This window comes from Thunnus thynnus, chromosome 11, assembly GCF_963924715.1.
Source record: "Thunnus thynnus chromosome 11, fThuThy2.1, whole genome shotgun sequence".
Lineage (NCBI taxonomy): Eukaryota > Metazoa > Chordata > Actinopteri > Scombriformes > Scombridae > Thunnus > Thunnus thynnus.
Window position 1 is genome coordinate 29,482,000 of NC_089527.1, and position 14,893 is coordinate 29,496,892.

General features: G+C 39.5%; 2 protein-coding genes across 5 annotated transcripts in view; both read right to left on the minus strand.

Moving 5' to 3' along the window:
• Window positions 1-1,430, minus strand: part of zmym2 (zinc finger, MYM-type 2) — a 36,781-nt gene extending 35,351 nt beyond the window's left edge. For 2 of the 4 annotated variants that reach the window (XR_010930684.1, XM_067604350.1), the window contains exon 1: window positions 1,284-1,430. The gene's annotated coding sequence lies outside the window, so the exon portion shown is untranslated. Of the gene's footprint in view, window positions 1-289; window positions 403-708; window positions 732-1,283 lie in introns of those variants that run through there. The other 2 variants (XM_067604352.1, XM_067604351.1) reach the window with 2 other exon arrangements.
• A 6,054-nt stretch (window positions 1,431-7,484) lies between these two features.
• mphosph8 (M-phase phosphoprotein 8) overlaps window positions 7,485-14,893 on the minus strand; it is a 32,641-nt gene continuing 25,232 nt past the window's right edge. The window contains exons 10-14 of the mRNA XM_067604355.1: window positions 14,457-14,611; window positions 14,106-14,257; window positions 13,653-13,777; window positions 12,945-13,028; window positions 7,485-10,962 (exon numbers count right to left, since the gene is read on the minus strand). Of these exons, the coding sequence (XP_067460456.1) occupies window positions 10,921-10,962; window positions 12,945-13,028; window positions 13,653-13,777; window positions 14,106-14,257; window positions 14,457-14,611 (558 nt within the window). The 3' untranslated portion in view covers window positions 7,485-10,920. The remainder of the gene's footprint in view (window positions 10,963-12,944; window positions 13,029-13,652; window positions 13,778-14,105; window positions 14,258-14,456; window positions 14,612-14,893) is intronic.

The following is a 14,893-nucleotide window of genomic DNA, read 5'->3' on the forward strand; positions in this document are numbered from 1 at the left end:
ATGATATGTTAGAAAATCAGCACAGAACGACGGTCTGTATCAAGCTTTCGGGGCCGCTTAAGTCCCCCTGACCGTGCCCTTGGTTATTAACACCGGCTAGAAGCTCAGCTTCATGTCGAGGACCACAACAGCACCAAATCCGGTCCAGGCGCCCGGGTACCGCGGTGACTATCACTCGACCTGATCCGAGCTTCCCTTCTCTTTTTTGCAGCATTAATTTTGATCAAACTTGGCTATGGAGAGCAGGTCCAAAACTTTAATCAAGAACAATAAACAGAACCGGCACTACCTGAGCTGCGCAACTCTTCCATAAATAACCCGGGTTAATGAGGGGGTCGGTTGCTTCCAAGTTGGGATCCAGAAGAAACGTGGTTCAGGGTGTTCCGTTCCGTTCCCACCCCTGCCCTTCCTGGCGCAAACAGCCATTGGATTAGCGGCGGATCGAGGGGAGGAGAGCAGACACAGACTGCGCCATTGTTAAAAATACTACTAAAATCATCACTACTTACTGGCATTAAATACATGAAAATACCAAATGCTGCACAGGATACACAGTGACAGTCAACAACACAATCCCCACCGGCTGGCAGCGTGAGGTCTCACTACACAACCCCCTTCTCGTCCAGTTTCTTTTTTCTAAGTCGCACACAAACCAGTGCCACCAAAGCAGAGCCCGGATCCCAATAAAAAGCCCGATTTTTATGATACCTGTGACGCTGGGGCTTTAATTGGAAAGTTACCCTCCACCCTGGCGCAATCAGTGGCAAATATACCCTTCCGCCGCAGGGGGCGCCCTCGCGTTACGTATCACATGAACTGTCTCCAATTGTGTCCTGCGGCGGTAAACGACGAGGCAAAGAAAACCAAGCATCGTGTTTAGAGTTAACGTGACCAGAGGCCAGGTATTAACTCAATATATTCACAACCAGGTATAATTCACCCCACACCCCCTCTCCTCCTCCTCCTCCTCCTCCCCCTCCTCCTCCCCCTCCCCCTCCTCCTCCTCCTCCCCCAGCGGAAAACAGCACTGCCTGCCGTCCGCCATTAGGGAACTAACTGAACAATACTGGAGACTAGAGGCGGCAGCAGCCACAGCACACACACAGCAGCTGAAAACATGTTCAAATTAACTCTTTATTACTCCCTAAATGTGTCTCCTCGCCCCAGTGTGACTCCTGAGAGAGTCCCTGGATACCCGCCAGACGTCCCCGCACAAGTTCCCGAAACTTTGAGTAATTAAGTGTAAAACTGGAATATAAAACATGTCAGTGTGAGTCGCTTACCGGAGCAGAGCTGGAAACGGTGAAGCGCCACTTTTGTGCCTTGACATTAATCCCGGGGAGCGCCTGCGCACAACGTACAACTTTCCACTTTCCGTCCAAAGATTGTCTATTGAGCAGAGGACTCACTCCGTGTTGAGGGCAGCACAGACCCTAGTCTCTTTTAACCCTTACATACTGTTCGGGTCAAAGTTGACCAATTTTGACCTTTGAAAACAATAAAAACACCCTAAATTACATTCTTTAAGACTGAAATTTTATGATTTTTCCTAAAGTGACCCAGAATATATAAAAATGGAAATACTATAAAATTACTTATTTTGTGCAGCTGGTATACATTTTTGTACATAGAGGATGTTCTAGGTCAGTGTTGATTGATGGTTTTAATGGTTATAATGAAACCTACCATCAAATGTTATTGCATCCTTCACTTTCAATAAATTAATAGCAATATCTATGGCTACTTTGTTCTCTTGCTTTGGATAACATGAGATGATAATATAGTGTGATTGTGACTGTTTTCTCTATAATCGAATAGTGTCAAACCTAAAGAAAACACTCTCTCTGCTCCCTGAAACATTACTGAAGGATCAATCACACATGTATTAATGACTAATAAGACATCTATGGATGCAAAAAAAACATTTGCTGTTCAAAATTTGGTACAGGGACTAATTATTAAAGGAAAACCTTTCTATTCAGGAAGGCTTTTTCATCTTAACCCTTATTGATCTTTGTTCTTTATGTTGTCTGTTCTATGTTATTAATACTGTAGCGCTTTAAGTTTCACTATGAATGAAAAGTGCGGTACGAATTAAATGTATTATTATTATTCACATGACTAACACGTCCCTTGAGCTCCTTGTGAGAGCTTTCACCTTTATGTATCAAAAGTATTGAGTAGACATACAGTAAGGAACCACTGCAGTTATGGGACAAAACTCTGTTTATGTGTATATAAAACTGAAGAGTTCATTTGCAAAAACAGATATCTCCATTTTTATTAATTTTCATAAATCATGTTTTTATTGTGCAGGTAATATCAATCACATGCACCTGGGTTGTTTTAGAAGTAAATGACAAAATTAAATTAAATTGATTGATTGATTGATTGATTGATTTTTCCCCCCTAGTTTAAAGTTTGTTTTTGGGCTAATAGCAGATAACTCCACATTTCATGTTTCAGAGTTAAACAAAGCCATGTATAAGTTTCTTTTAAGTGCAATGTTTAACATTCTTTAACATAAAACAAGTAGGTAAAGTACCCAGATTTTTTTTCATATATTGCGCCTCCCTGTTTTTATATGTTTTTGTGCTCAAAATGGCAAAAATGTGAATATGATATATGGCTACACAGATATTAAGCAATGCCTAGCAGACATATAGTTTTGGGTATAATTACCTCACATTACTAATGCTGCCTTCAAATTGGACCAATAGGAGGTTGAGTACAGCATATGCTTGTGAGCAGCTGGTTGCCATAAACCTCCCTTGATTTTTTTTCCTGAAAAGGCGTCTTACACCAGGCAGATGAAAACAGAGGTGTCTAATTACCATGACCTTTTGTTAAATATTGCTGATGTAACTGCAAAGCCTTTATGGGCATACAGAATGCACATTGTTAGTCTGCTTATGTTAAAAGACAATACCAGAAATTTGTAGACCATTTACTACAGATCATGAATACTTTAGATGACTGCTTATTATTCTACAAAGTGTGCTGAAGTGATTCTGATTTTGTAATGTATTTTCCCTGCTGTCCATGCAGGCGTTGATATTAAAATCATATGAAAGGCTCTTCAAACTTCACTTGTGTAATCCGGCTCAGTGAATGTTAAGTCTGCATAAATTTTTGTCAGTTATTTTTACTAATGTGAGGTGATGCAGTGCACACATTTCAAATTAATCTGCACTTAAGACTGTATTAAGACATTGTTGTTCACTGCAAGGGACTGTTTTTTTAAACAGCGCAGAAATGAATGTGCAAAAAACCAATGGCTACCTCAAAAGTGAAGAAAAATGCATCAAATATCAGAAATTAGACAGTAAGTGCTGGGAATTTGTTATCAGTAATACACAGTTTAAGAGCTAAAACTTCCAAAAACAAAAACAAAAAAACCCAAAAAACACTGGCATTGTCCTTTAAATCGGAAGTCCCTCTTGCTCACAAGCTACACGTTCACGTTTACTGTAACAGGAAGTAGAGGCAGAGTGAGACCTCACTCATTTGTCATCGCTTCATGCGTATTTGTTAATTTTTTTTTTCTTTCGGCGCAGGCGCAATACCAGCAATCAGTGGTTGCATGGCTGGCAATTAAATTGCCCCATTAAGCTGAGCTAACCTTGCCGATATATATCATCTCTCCCATGTAAACTGACTCCAGCTCAGCTTGCAAATGATGTAGTCTGTCATGAAAAGCTTTGATGGTGATGATTTGAAAACAGGCTGCATTGAAGTACACAGCTCGGGTCCAATCAGCAGCAAGGATCCGGGTTGAGAGAGTTCATGTTCTCAGCTTTCCTCACGTAATTTCATCCGCACATACACGGTAGAAAACCAAACGGCTGAGAATAATAACTGATAATCCCGTAAGAAATGTTAGAGAGATGTTGCGCGCACCTCAACAACATCAGAAGTCTCTACAAGGTTGTTATCAAAGGAGCAAAAAATGAACTAAAGTGCGATAAGATCACTGTAAACTCACTACTGAGTACAACAGGCCAATTATGAGTCACAGAAGGAAATATCATGAAGTTAATCTGGTGATTTTTTTGTGCGAAAAGTCAAATGAAGTGATGATCACGTTTTTAATATGGCGGATCAGGTGCGTTCAAGTGTCACACTGAAACCTGCAGGTCGGATCCACGTCAAGGGTCGGCGGTGCAGAGAAATGATTTCCATCTCCGCAGTCCCAGCTCTCTCTTCATCCCGGATTGAGGGCAGCGAGGGAGGGTGGGACGCTCTCGTTTTCGAGTCAGTCTGAGAAAGTCAAAACTGTCGGGTTGCCAGATCGTCTGTTTGTTGGTTGCTGAGGAAAATGTCGGAGGTTTGTAGGTTCCGACACAAATCTGGAACACAAATTATACTGAAATATATGAAAGCATGGCTTTAGTCTGCTGACCCTGGATCCAGATTTTAAGGAGGGATACAGAAAGATCCCTTATCACATTTATTCACACGCTCTCTCTCTCTCTCTCTCTCTCTCTCTCTCTCTCTCTCTCTCTCTCTCTCTCTGTGTGTGTGTGTGTGTGTGCTTGATTTAATTTCTTTGATGAGTGCAATATGTATTTTCTCTTATTAAATCCACCCATCATTCCCTGAAGATGTTAATATACTTCTCTCAATCATTATTGTTACTGGTAGGAAATCAACACAGCCACTGTGTATAACTACTACATTTTTGCAGTAGTAGAAAGTAACTGTACTTAAAGGTGCAGGCTATTACTAAGTCTTAGTATTGCACTTCCATAAATTAGTTGGACTCACTCAGATTAAAAAACAGAATGATCCAAATCGAAGCAGCGCAGTCCAAGATGTCCTGACTTTTGGTCTTTATATAGGTCAACTCCAAAAACACTGGATCCTATATTTCCCAGGATGCAACTTGAAAGCATCCTGATGACATCATCGGGGTTATTCTTTTTTCCAAACTTCAGAAAGCTCCTCCAGAGCCACTGAAGATAATATATACAATTACACAGTTTGAACAGGCTGAGTAGTCCTCTATATGACAAGTAAGCTGATGTTGAAGTTTAAAATCAGTGGAGTGCCATTTCAAATAGAAGAAACCTCCACTTCACTGGAGTGTTTTCATACTTCACTGCATTTATCTGACAGCTGTAGTTGATCATTATTTTCCTTAGTATGATTTTACTTACAAGACATATATGAACAGTTATAATAGTTATTGCTTAAGAAACACTTAACGCAGGACTTGTGGTATATTATGGTGTTTCCTGTTTGAGCACCATTAGTCTTTTGCTCATAATATTTCATGCACCACTGATAATATTCAATGTACCATGATCAGACAAAGTCACACACATATTTCCTGTATCAAGGTTATTATCTGTATGACTCCTATTTCTCATTAAAATGATTGTTTGTTTATGCAACATATTTGTCTGAGTTGAGTTCAGATGTCATCTGGTTTCTCTTTTGTGGGGGAGGTGAGACGTGTTTAAAAGCCTCTTGAGGGTTTTTATGGCCACAAAAACCACAGAGTGTGTACTAATATGCTTTTTCAGAAGTGACCTCTTTTTTGTGCAACTAAAGTAAACTAAACACTGACAAAATAATCTCACCTCGAGGTCCATTTAGTAGCTGTTCTGGACCTTTTGATTGTAACCTCCTGGGTCTTGAGGAGTTATTGCTTTGTCAACGGCTGCTCCCGAGGTCGAGAATGAATGTTAAAGCTAAACTAAAGCAAACTAAACACAGATGGGTTTTTGCTTGTTCTCTCTTTCAAGTTTTGACCAGTATGGGAAGGTTAATGTTGACACTGACATTTTTGGATTTTTGGACATCATTGTCTTTAATCTGAAGATTTTCATGCCAAAAAGTCACAAGCACTCAGTGTTTCCTTTATAACTTTCTCCAAGAAACTTATCAAGATGAAGTTATTTCAGTGTTAGCAAAATGAGTCACTATACACTTTGGGTAGAGAGAACTCTGGGAAATCACCTTTTATTTAATTAATAATTAATTTACAGGTATTACACACAAAACAAAAAACATAAGTCATATTTATTGGTCTGACTTGTATTTCATTGATTAGGAAGCTTGGCTATATGTATTGTAATATCATATTCATCACCACAGTGGGATAAAAGAAAGAAACATTCCTTTATGTACTTCTTTTTCTGTTAATGTTAAGTCTCCTGTTCTTTGGGGTTTGACTGAAGTAGCCATTCATAGGGTCTGGCCAAACAGTTAATTTGATTCAAGAGCAGGTCTGCCTGAAAGAGAGAAAAACATATATACTTTATGATAAACCAGCAAAAAAAAAAAAAAAAAAGTGGTTTGTAGGTTTGAGCAGAACCTCAATGAAGGTAGATAAGGTGGAGAAAGACTCAATATTTACACAGAAACGTAGAAATAGTTTAGAACAGGTTGAACATTTTGTAGATGTTAGGAGTGTTACAGAACATTTTAGATTGTGAGAACTAAAATAATTGATATTTTCATGTATTGTCAACTGTCCATAACAGCAAGTAATACATGAGTGATATTATCAGACTTGATCACAGGCAGGCAGGTGTTCAGAGTTGAGGTCATTTTCTGCAAAGGGCTGTAAATGTAGAGCAGTGAAGTGTAGTTGGACTTGAAGCTATGATGTTAGAAAGAAACATGTTTTATTATTTTACAATATATAGAGGATGTAATTCAGGTTTTTCACCACTAATAAACAGAAAAAATTACTGGCCTTGTTTAAGTCAATAGCAGTGTGCACTGTTACAGTTTTGAGTCGAGGCATATCCGTACACTGAAAGTTTTCCATTCTTTACAAAACTGCTGCAGCTTTGTAAACTTGCATATGGGGCACGAGCCTTCCCAGGTCAACATTGTTGTTTTGAAGCTATTCCTGTATAGCTTTTTGTTCTCCCATGTCGCAGTTCACTTACAGGCTGCAGCAGGATTTGTCTGTAATTCTGCTACATTCATTTGACCCTCAACCAATCCTTTTAAGACCTGCTGCAGTGAAACATCTGCACAGCAGGGTGCTGCCACCACAGGGCTTCATGGAGCGGATGATGTGTGTCTAGTGACGTGCAGTGTCTGGATTACAACACACAATGAGTACTTGAGTGAATAAATTTAAGTGTGATGACCAAAAAAAACCCTATATTCTGTACAATGACAGGAGAAGAGCGTTTGAAAGTGGTCAGAAAATTTATAAGTAGCTTTTAGTCTTGAGTTTGCGAGCAAGACTAAAAGCATTTCTACTTTTATCTTGTACTGAAGACCAAATTTTTGCTTTTAGCACTTTGACAAATACACATCTGGAAGTGTTACTCGTAAAATGACTGCATTGTGTAATAAAAACTGTTGCCCAGTTTAGCTTTAAAAACATGATGTAGAGGACATGACGTTCAACATTCAAAAAAGCAAGATTCAAACCTGGAATATTACACCTGGCTTGTCAACTTTTTAACTGGAAAACTTCAGTCTGAATGATCGATACATAGAAACAGAAACACCAGTATGGAAATATATGTACACATTTTATTTAGGACAGAGACACAGCCTCAGGGCGTCTATACAAACACCACTGAGATCACGCTTTCTCACACATACGGTAAGTTTAACTGCAGGAAACATTCAGAGCCAAATATTGATCAAGCTTGTCTCGGTAAAGTTGTACGAAGGAAATTCAGGAGGCAAGACAGAAGAACCGGATTATCTTTAGGTGTGTTAGAGATCGGCAAAGTAGTCGGAAAACCATGAGGGTAAAAAGACTCAGTTAACACAGAGAATCAAGACTAACTGTTGGCTGCCACGTCTTCTGATAAAACAGCCTGTCCGTGTTGTCCTTAAAGGGCGACACTGCTGTTTTTACAAGTATTATCCAAACTGCAAATCATGTTTTTCATAACTGACGACATTTCTTTGAGTGCAAGCTTGAGAGGTTCAGATTTCTTAATTATTACTTCCTTCCAAGTGGCCAATGACCTCTATTGATCTCTTAATACACGAGTCAATCAATTAGCAAACTCTTGAAACTTGCTGGGTATGTGGAACATGTGCAAGTGCAATAATGTGGCTTTTTGTTTCAGCTCCATTACTGTAGTGCAGTCATTTATTTTTGTGGAAGCATCATTATCGAGGTGTAATAATGCTTTTCTAAGTCGACACTGATTTGAAAAGTCTGCACCATCATTATGATTATTTCTCTTTTAGCCAAAATTGCTGCACTGTGATTGATTACACATCTCACGCAAGTGTTGAGATTCTGTTGATTTTCATCCCAGATGGGAATCAATGGCAATCAATCACTGTCTGAGAAGAAGGAAAAACACATTATAAAAAAAAAGAAGAAAAAGCACCATGGTTGTAAAATGGTTAGCTACAATTGTAGACTATACAATGCTTCTTATAAATGGGCTGAAACATGTAAAATCACTGATGACTAAGGTCTGATCTGGAGTCATCTTTGGTTTTTCAGATAATCCCTGACTGGGAAAGGGCCAGAAATCCTCTAACAGTCCTCCCACTCCAAGAGGCTGAACACACAAGCTCTGTATCTTTGTTGTTTAAAGTCTAAGGTCACCCATTATCACCCTGTTCACAAGTTTCCCTTTTCTTTTTCCAGCACACTGATTGATTTTGATCACTTCAGTGTACAGCTAGCCAGATCTTGCTCGTCTCCAAAGGCCGATGCCAGAACACAGCCCTTTCATATCACATATTGATTCCTCGCAACATGTTGGTAAAAAGATGAAAACAGAGACCGTTTTGATGCTGCTTTGGGAAGTGATTCAGCACAAATACACACTTTGACGAGGTAGAATGACATTTTTTTTCCGAGCCTGGACTGTGTGAAGTTCAGGGATAGAAATAACATTTTTTGGTGTCAGTATTGTGAAAGGTGCTGTGAAACCAGGCGAGCAAGAGGTGAGCAGCTCTACAATGAAGTGATTGACAAGAATATGATCAGCTGTTTGAGGTACTGATTGTGAACATGCTGTGCCGTATTATGAAAGAGAGAAGAGGGAGTTGATAGAAAAAAGAAAAAATAGGAACACAGGCATCCATACTGTTCCTGCCCGCTGGTATCTCAGTAGTCGGGCTCTTTGTGTAACATAAAAAAAGGAGGCAAATTATTGAAACATATCAATTTAAAGCAATAACTGAAGTCAGATTTACACATCTGTCATTGAGCTGTTGGTTAAAATGTGCTTTAACAGTCATGTAGTATAACTTTGTATATTCACCCTTCACTTTGTATGAAAAAAACAACATAACAAACCAATATAAAAAAATGAATATTAAGGCAGCATAGAAGACTCCACCAACTTAAGAGTTTCTGACAGTTGTTCCTTTAACACTGCAAACTGACAAAACAGCAAACAATCATTTGAAAGAAAAGAATCGCTGGCCTGAGCTGAGTTCAGAGGAAATATCACACAGCTAACATCTAGGCGTGCTATCAAAGCGTCTGGGTTTGGTATTAATGTCTGGGTGTAGAGGGGCTCCTTTAATATCACCTACACTTTTCAAATCCGGCAGAAAAAGATTGTCGAAGGAGAGCGAAGGGGAGTGAGTTTTGACCGGCAGCGTCTGTGTCTCAATTCTGCAGCGATCTTTATGTCACCGAGATGCTTTTCAATTTAAAAAACCTCAAACCTTTTACAACAGGGCAGTCCGAGCTGTGACATTTTAGCCCTTAAAAGTAAATAAACAGGAAAGCTTTTTACTGTACACACTAAATAACTTAAATTCCTACAGTGGCCAAAAAAAAAAAAGGCAACAAAACAGAAGCAGTCATCAGATGACACTTAATAACTATATATATGTATGTATATATTTATATATAGTATGTGAATATGTACAGAACAGAAAATATAAACAGCAACTCTGCAGGGAAGGCAAAACTTTTCTTCATTCATTAAAACACTCAACATCTTACTTTGCAATCACTTCATTCTCATGTGTTAACTTGTGGAGAGCGTTGTAAACAAAGACACTGTGTGAGTAAAGGGGAATGACACCCGATTTAAGGATGTACATATGTTGTGTCTGTGCCCGAGGACTGTTGAGTCAGTGTTTTAACTTGTGTCCTCTTTCCTAATCTGATGAATTGCGAAATCAGTCACTGCTCCGCTGACAGCAAATTGGTTTCTGACTTTATGAAGCCAGAAAATCTCATCTCTCCGGGTCTGCAAGCATGTGTGACACTAAATTTTAAATCTCACTTGGCTATATAAATGTACACAGACACCTTAAAAATCAAAGAAAATACTTTTCCAGTTGTTATCGACAGAGCAGTGCCAGATTTCAACATCCGGAGTCACAGTTTTAGGAAAGAGTTCACAAGTTGTGAGTGGACAGAAGCTTTTCCACCGTGGCAAGAATAAAATCCTGGGAGGAGCAACACTGATACACAGGTTAAACACAGAAACAAGTCTGTTATAAAGTAACCTGTTGCCAAAGACAACAGTAGTGGGAAAGCATTAGCTTGGTCCAAGAAAAATGCTAAAAAATTAGAAAAAATAGTGATGGAAAATCCCCTCATGTTCTTCAAATGCACCCAAAAAAATCTGGTCAATCTACACACACGTACACACATGCTAAGTTTACAAACATGTGAACACACGCATCTATCATATCCACGCTGACAGAAGGTGGAACTCGGAGAAAGGCACGACCCAGGAGGGTTTCAGTTTTGAAAGTCATTACAGTGAGAGAGGAGGGAGCTCCTGACTCCTTCCACTGGGAAGCTGCGTAACAATGGTATCACCAACAAATGGACGGGCTGCTCGAGGAGTTACTCGAGGGTTATCGACCTTGCGAGATCTTTGGATTTGTGCTGCACATGTGGGCCAACACGGAGCTGTGGTATGGACAGGATTCAAATGTCGTGTATTAGCTGTGTTGGCATGTTTTGCTGTGTTGGCCAGGCTTGGTGTGACCTTAGCATCACTGCAGCTGGACTCTGTACGCACAGATGAGGAGTTTGACCTGAGGAAAGATGAACAACAGAGACGACTGAATCAGTTAGTGCACTGGGAAAAAAAAAATACACAACTGTTTGATTGTTTAGCCTCGATTACTGACTGAGACAACAAAATAGCGATTCAGTTCATGAAAGCTTTAACACTGGCAAACATTGGCTGTGTGGAAGTGCTGCACAGGAAGTGGCATGTTTTATATTTTATGATTGTTTGGAATAAACTGAAGAAAAACTGGTGAGTTAAAAGTTTGGAAATATTCTTTATTTCAGATCCTTTTAATAAGTATCATCTGTGTATTTAAAACTGATAATGCTTATTCATCTGTGCCACAGAGCTCTATTGTTGTCCAAAAACTATTAAAAACACATCAATGAGACACACTGTTGCACTGTGACATGTTCCTTCATTATCATGAACATGGGCACTGTAGTTTTATTTGCCTCAATCCCACATCCACCATCACGCTGCCTGAAATACTCACTGCAGTAGAGCTGCAACCATTATTTGATTAATCAATTAGTCCATCGACAAACAAAAACAAAGCTTAAAGTGCTTTAAGCTTCTTAAATGTGAGGATTTTATGCTTTTCTGTGTCATATATGATAAACTGAATATCTTTGGGTTTTTGGGTTTTGGACAGTTGATAAAACATTTGAAGACATTTTTCATAATTTTCTTACATTTTAAAGACAAAATGATTTATTGGTTAATCGTAAAAATAATCAGCTGATTAGTTGATCATGACAATAATTGTTAGTTGCAGCCCTACACTAGTGCACCAAACGTAGATTAAACCAACGCTGACTATATTACCCAACAACTACACTATGCATTCCTATTTGAGTAGGAACTGAAGTGTTCAGCTGTTCTAAAATAAACAACAAATCTTTGTGACTTTCGTCTTCAGTAGGAACTAATGATTTAGGGGCTGACTGCCACAGACAGTGTAAGGAAGTCAGAAATCATTGAGAGACAGACTAACACATGGTTGGATTTGCTCTTTTCATAGGATTTGTTGAAATTAAGAATGAATATAATAAAGCACTATACTCATATACTTTATTATAAAATGATGGACACAGGAACATATGAAATAAGACTGGAATCTTCAATGAGTAAAGCTCTTTGTCTGATATAGAGACTATACTTTGAATTACTTCAATGCTGGTTAACACAAACGTTGACAGTAAACTATGTTATTTGTGGTAGCTAGCTAACCTTAGAGTGACAGTCCAGCCAAAATAACTGTTTTGAGTTTAAAACAATGAACCCCTCCAGGTTTGAAAAGTTGCAAAGCTTTTTCCTTTAGGTACACTAAAGACAAAGAAGTCCGTTACTGGATGGCACTGCATGGCAGAAAAAGTTGAGCCAGATTCTCTCTCCCTCTACCAGTTTTGCCTGAACTTGCGTTGGAAGCGCCTTTGTGCCAACACAGCCTTCTCATCGAGAAGAATGAGGAAGCCACAGCACTTTTGTCAGTCTAAACACAGGTTTCACGAATCATGGCAACTGCAGTCAGCTTGCATTCACGTCAGTTACATTTCGACGTGGGTTGCATTTAAATAACGTCCATTAAAAAAAATCTCAAAACCAGAGCTGCAGCATAATTCCCTTCTCCAGTGTCCATCAGTATGCTCAGTATGATCCACTTTTATTACATAACACACGCACGAGCAGGTGCTTGTGTTGGTTGTGAAAGTTAAGAGAACCCATCTTCCTGCCCTTTCATTGGTCTGGAGTACTACTCGGACTTACCTCACCCTTTCAGAAACGTCTTACTACAATTTAGATTCAAAGTGCACCGTTTCTTACAGAGCATCTTTTAAAAGTACATTAACATTTTTTCCTTCTTTTTAATGGCTGGACAATTCTTAAACCCTAAAATAACTTGTAACTCCTAAGCAGCAAATGCTTTTTGTGTGTTTGTTTGTTGATTGCATCTGTGTTTGTATATGAGTTAGTGTGTATATGTGTGTGTGTTAGTGTTACCTTGGCTGTCGGTGCCTCTGCTAGACGGATGAAGAGTCTGTTGATGCCTGGAACTGGGCTGAAGGAGTAGATGAAGTGACTATCCTGAATGTTGGAAGACAAAAATGAAAAAATGAGAAAAAACAAGTGTATCGTCGCTTGGTATAAAGTATTTATGTGCTGGTGCTTTGAATGAATAATAAACTCTGAAATCAGAGACCAATAAAACCCTGAGGGGCATATTTAAAAAATTCACGCCAAAAAAAAAAAAAAAAAAAATCAAAAGAACAAGCACAGACTCCAAGTTGAGTCAGAATCAACAAGTAACTGAGTTCAAATAAATTACAACAATCTTGATCCAAATGATAATAATGGTAGAACAAGTTAAGTAAGAGGAGAAGTGGCTGGAAGGGAAGGTGTGTGTTGTGTCTCCCAAGGACATGTATTCACTGGCTAATTGGACAAATTTAATGGCATGAATGTTTTGTTTCAAAGCAGTTCATCTACTTTGAGGGCTTAATATTTATTACTACTGAAAAAAAGGATCATTGTTAAAATGCATTTTCTGATAAATGTTATCCACCTTGTTTTTTCTTCTATTCTTTTGTATGCTTCCAGATTTTATTTGACCTATTTGGGGTTTTGCATAACTAGTGCTTCACTTGTTTGCTTTTAGCCGAATGCTGTGTAATTTAACAGCGCTGTCTGCCGTTTTTGCTAAGAACCAACCAGGAAGATGGGCAGCTGGAATTTGTCGTTGAGCACCACCGCGTGAACGCTGCAGGGGCCGCAGAGCCTGGCTGTGATCTCATTCAGGAAGTTAGCGTGGAAGATGAAGAGGAGGATGCCTGAGCCTAGAAAACAAGGGAGGAAAAGGGAGTCTTAGAAGTCTCCGACAATGTCGTCTGCATATCAAGTGACCCTACAAGGGATCCTAACCCCAAGGTTGAGAAACTCTGCATTAGACTGTACGTCAGTCAGATGTTCACTCTGTGACCGAGCCGATAGCGTGGTTGGCTAGGAACAAGATCACATTATGTAATTACAGATCGATCAAACGGATCAATGACAACAAAATCTGATCAGGGTTGGTTCATTTGTGTGAGATAATTAAATTGTGTTTTTAAAAATGCAACCAGCTGGTCACAGAGCTGAGGACCGACAAACTCAAAGGTGTTTTACCCTCTGGTTGTGGCTGTGACTTGAAGCCAAACTCCATTGAGAAGTCTGGTCCCTCACAAAGCCTGTGGCACGCCAGAGGGAAGACGGGCTCCAGCAGCACCAGGCGAGACTCAAAATACGCTCGGATGGTGTCCTCCGCCACGCTGGACAACCTGACATGGTGAGACGGGCAGAGAAAAACAAAATAACCGTATGAACAAATATTAAATGTTGTCTAAATACAGGCAGCTGTACAAGAACCTTGCCTACAATACTTTCTATTGTCTCTTCTCCAACACAAACACACACACAAACACACACACACTATCTCTCATTTCATGTGTGAAGCCAAAAGCTGTGGTTAGCACGTACATATTGATGTGGTCCTTGATGAGATCACACACCACCAGGTTGTTCCTGAGCTTGGCAAAGTACATGGCTGTGTTCTTGTGTTTGGACAGGATGTTGCAGTCAGCTCCATACTCCAGCAGGAGGCGCACTACATCAGCATTTCCCCTCTTACATGCCTAAAGTAAAAGGACAGCAAAGATTTACCACATTTGCCCATAAGTCTCTATTGTAAAAGCTAATAAATATAAAGCCCACTGATTAACACTGCATATCTTGTTTGTTTAATCTGTACAAAAAACAAAGCTTAAAAATGACAGGTTGTGGTTTTAAGGGGGCTACGTGCCAGACTATTTCTTGGCCAGGAGCAGTAACTTCCTGGAGTCTTGTCCTCACCGTGTTGTTGCCAGGAAACCAACGCAGACTGTGTTAATTAATGAGCTTTGGGTGTTGGTAGGTGG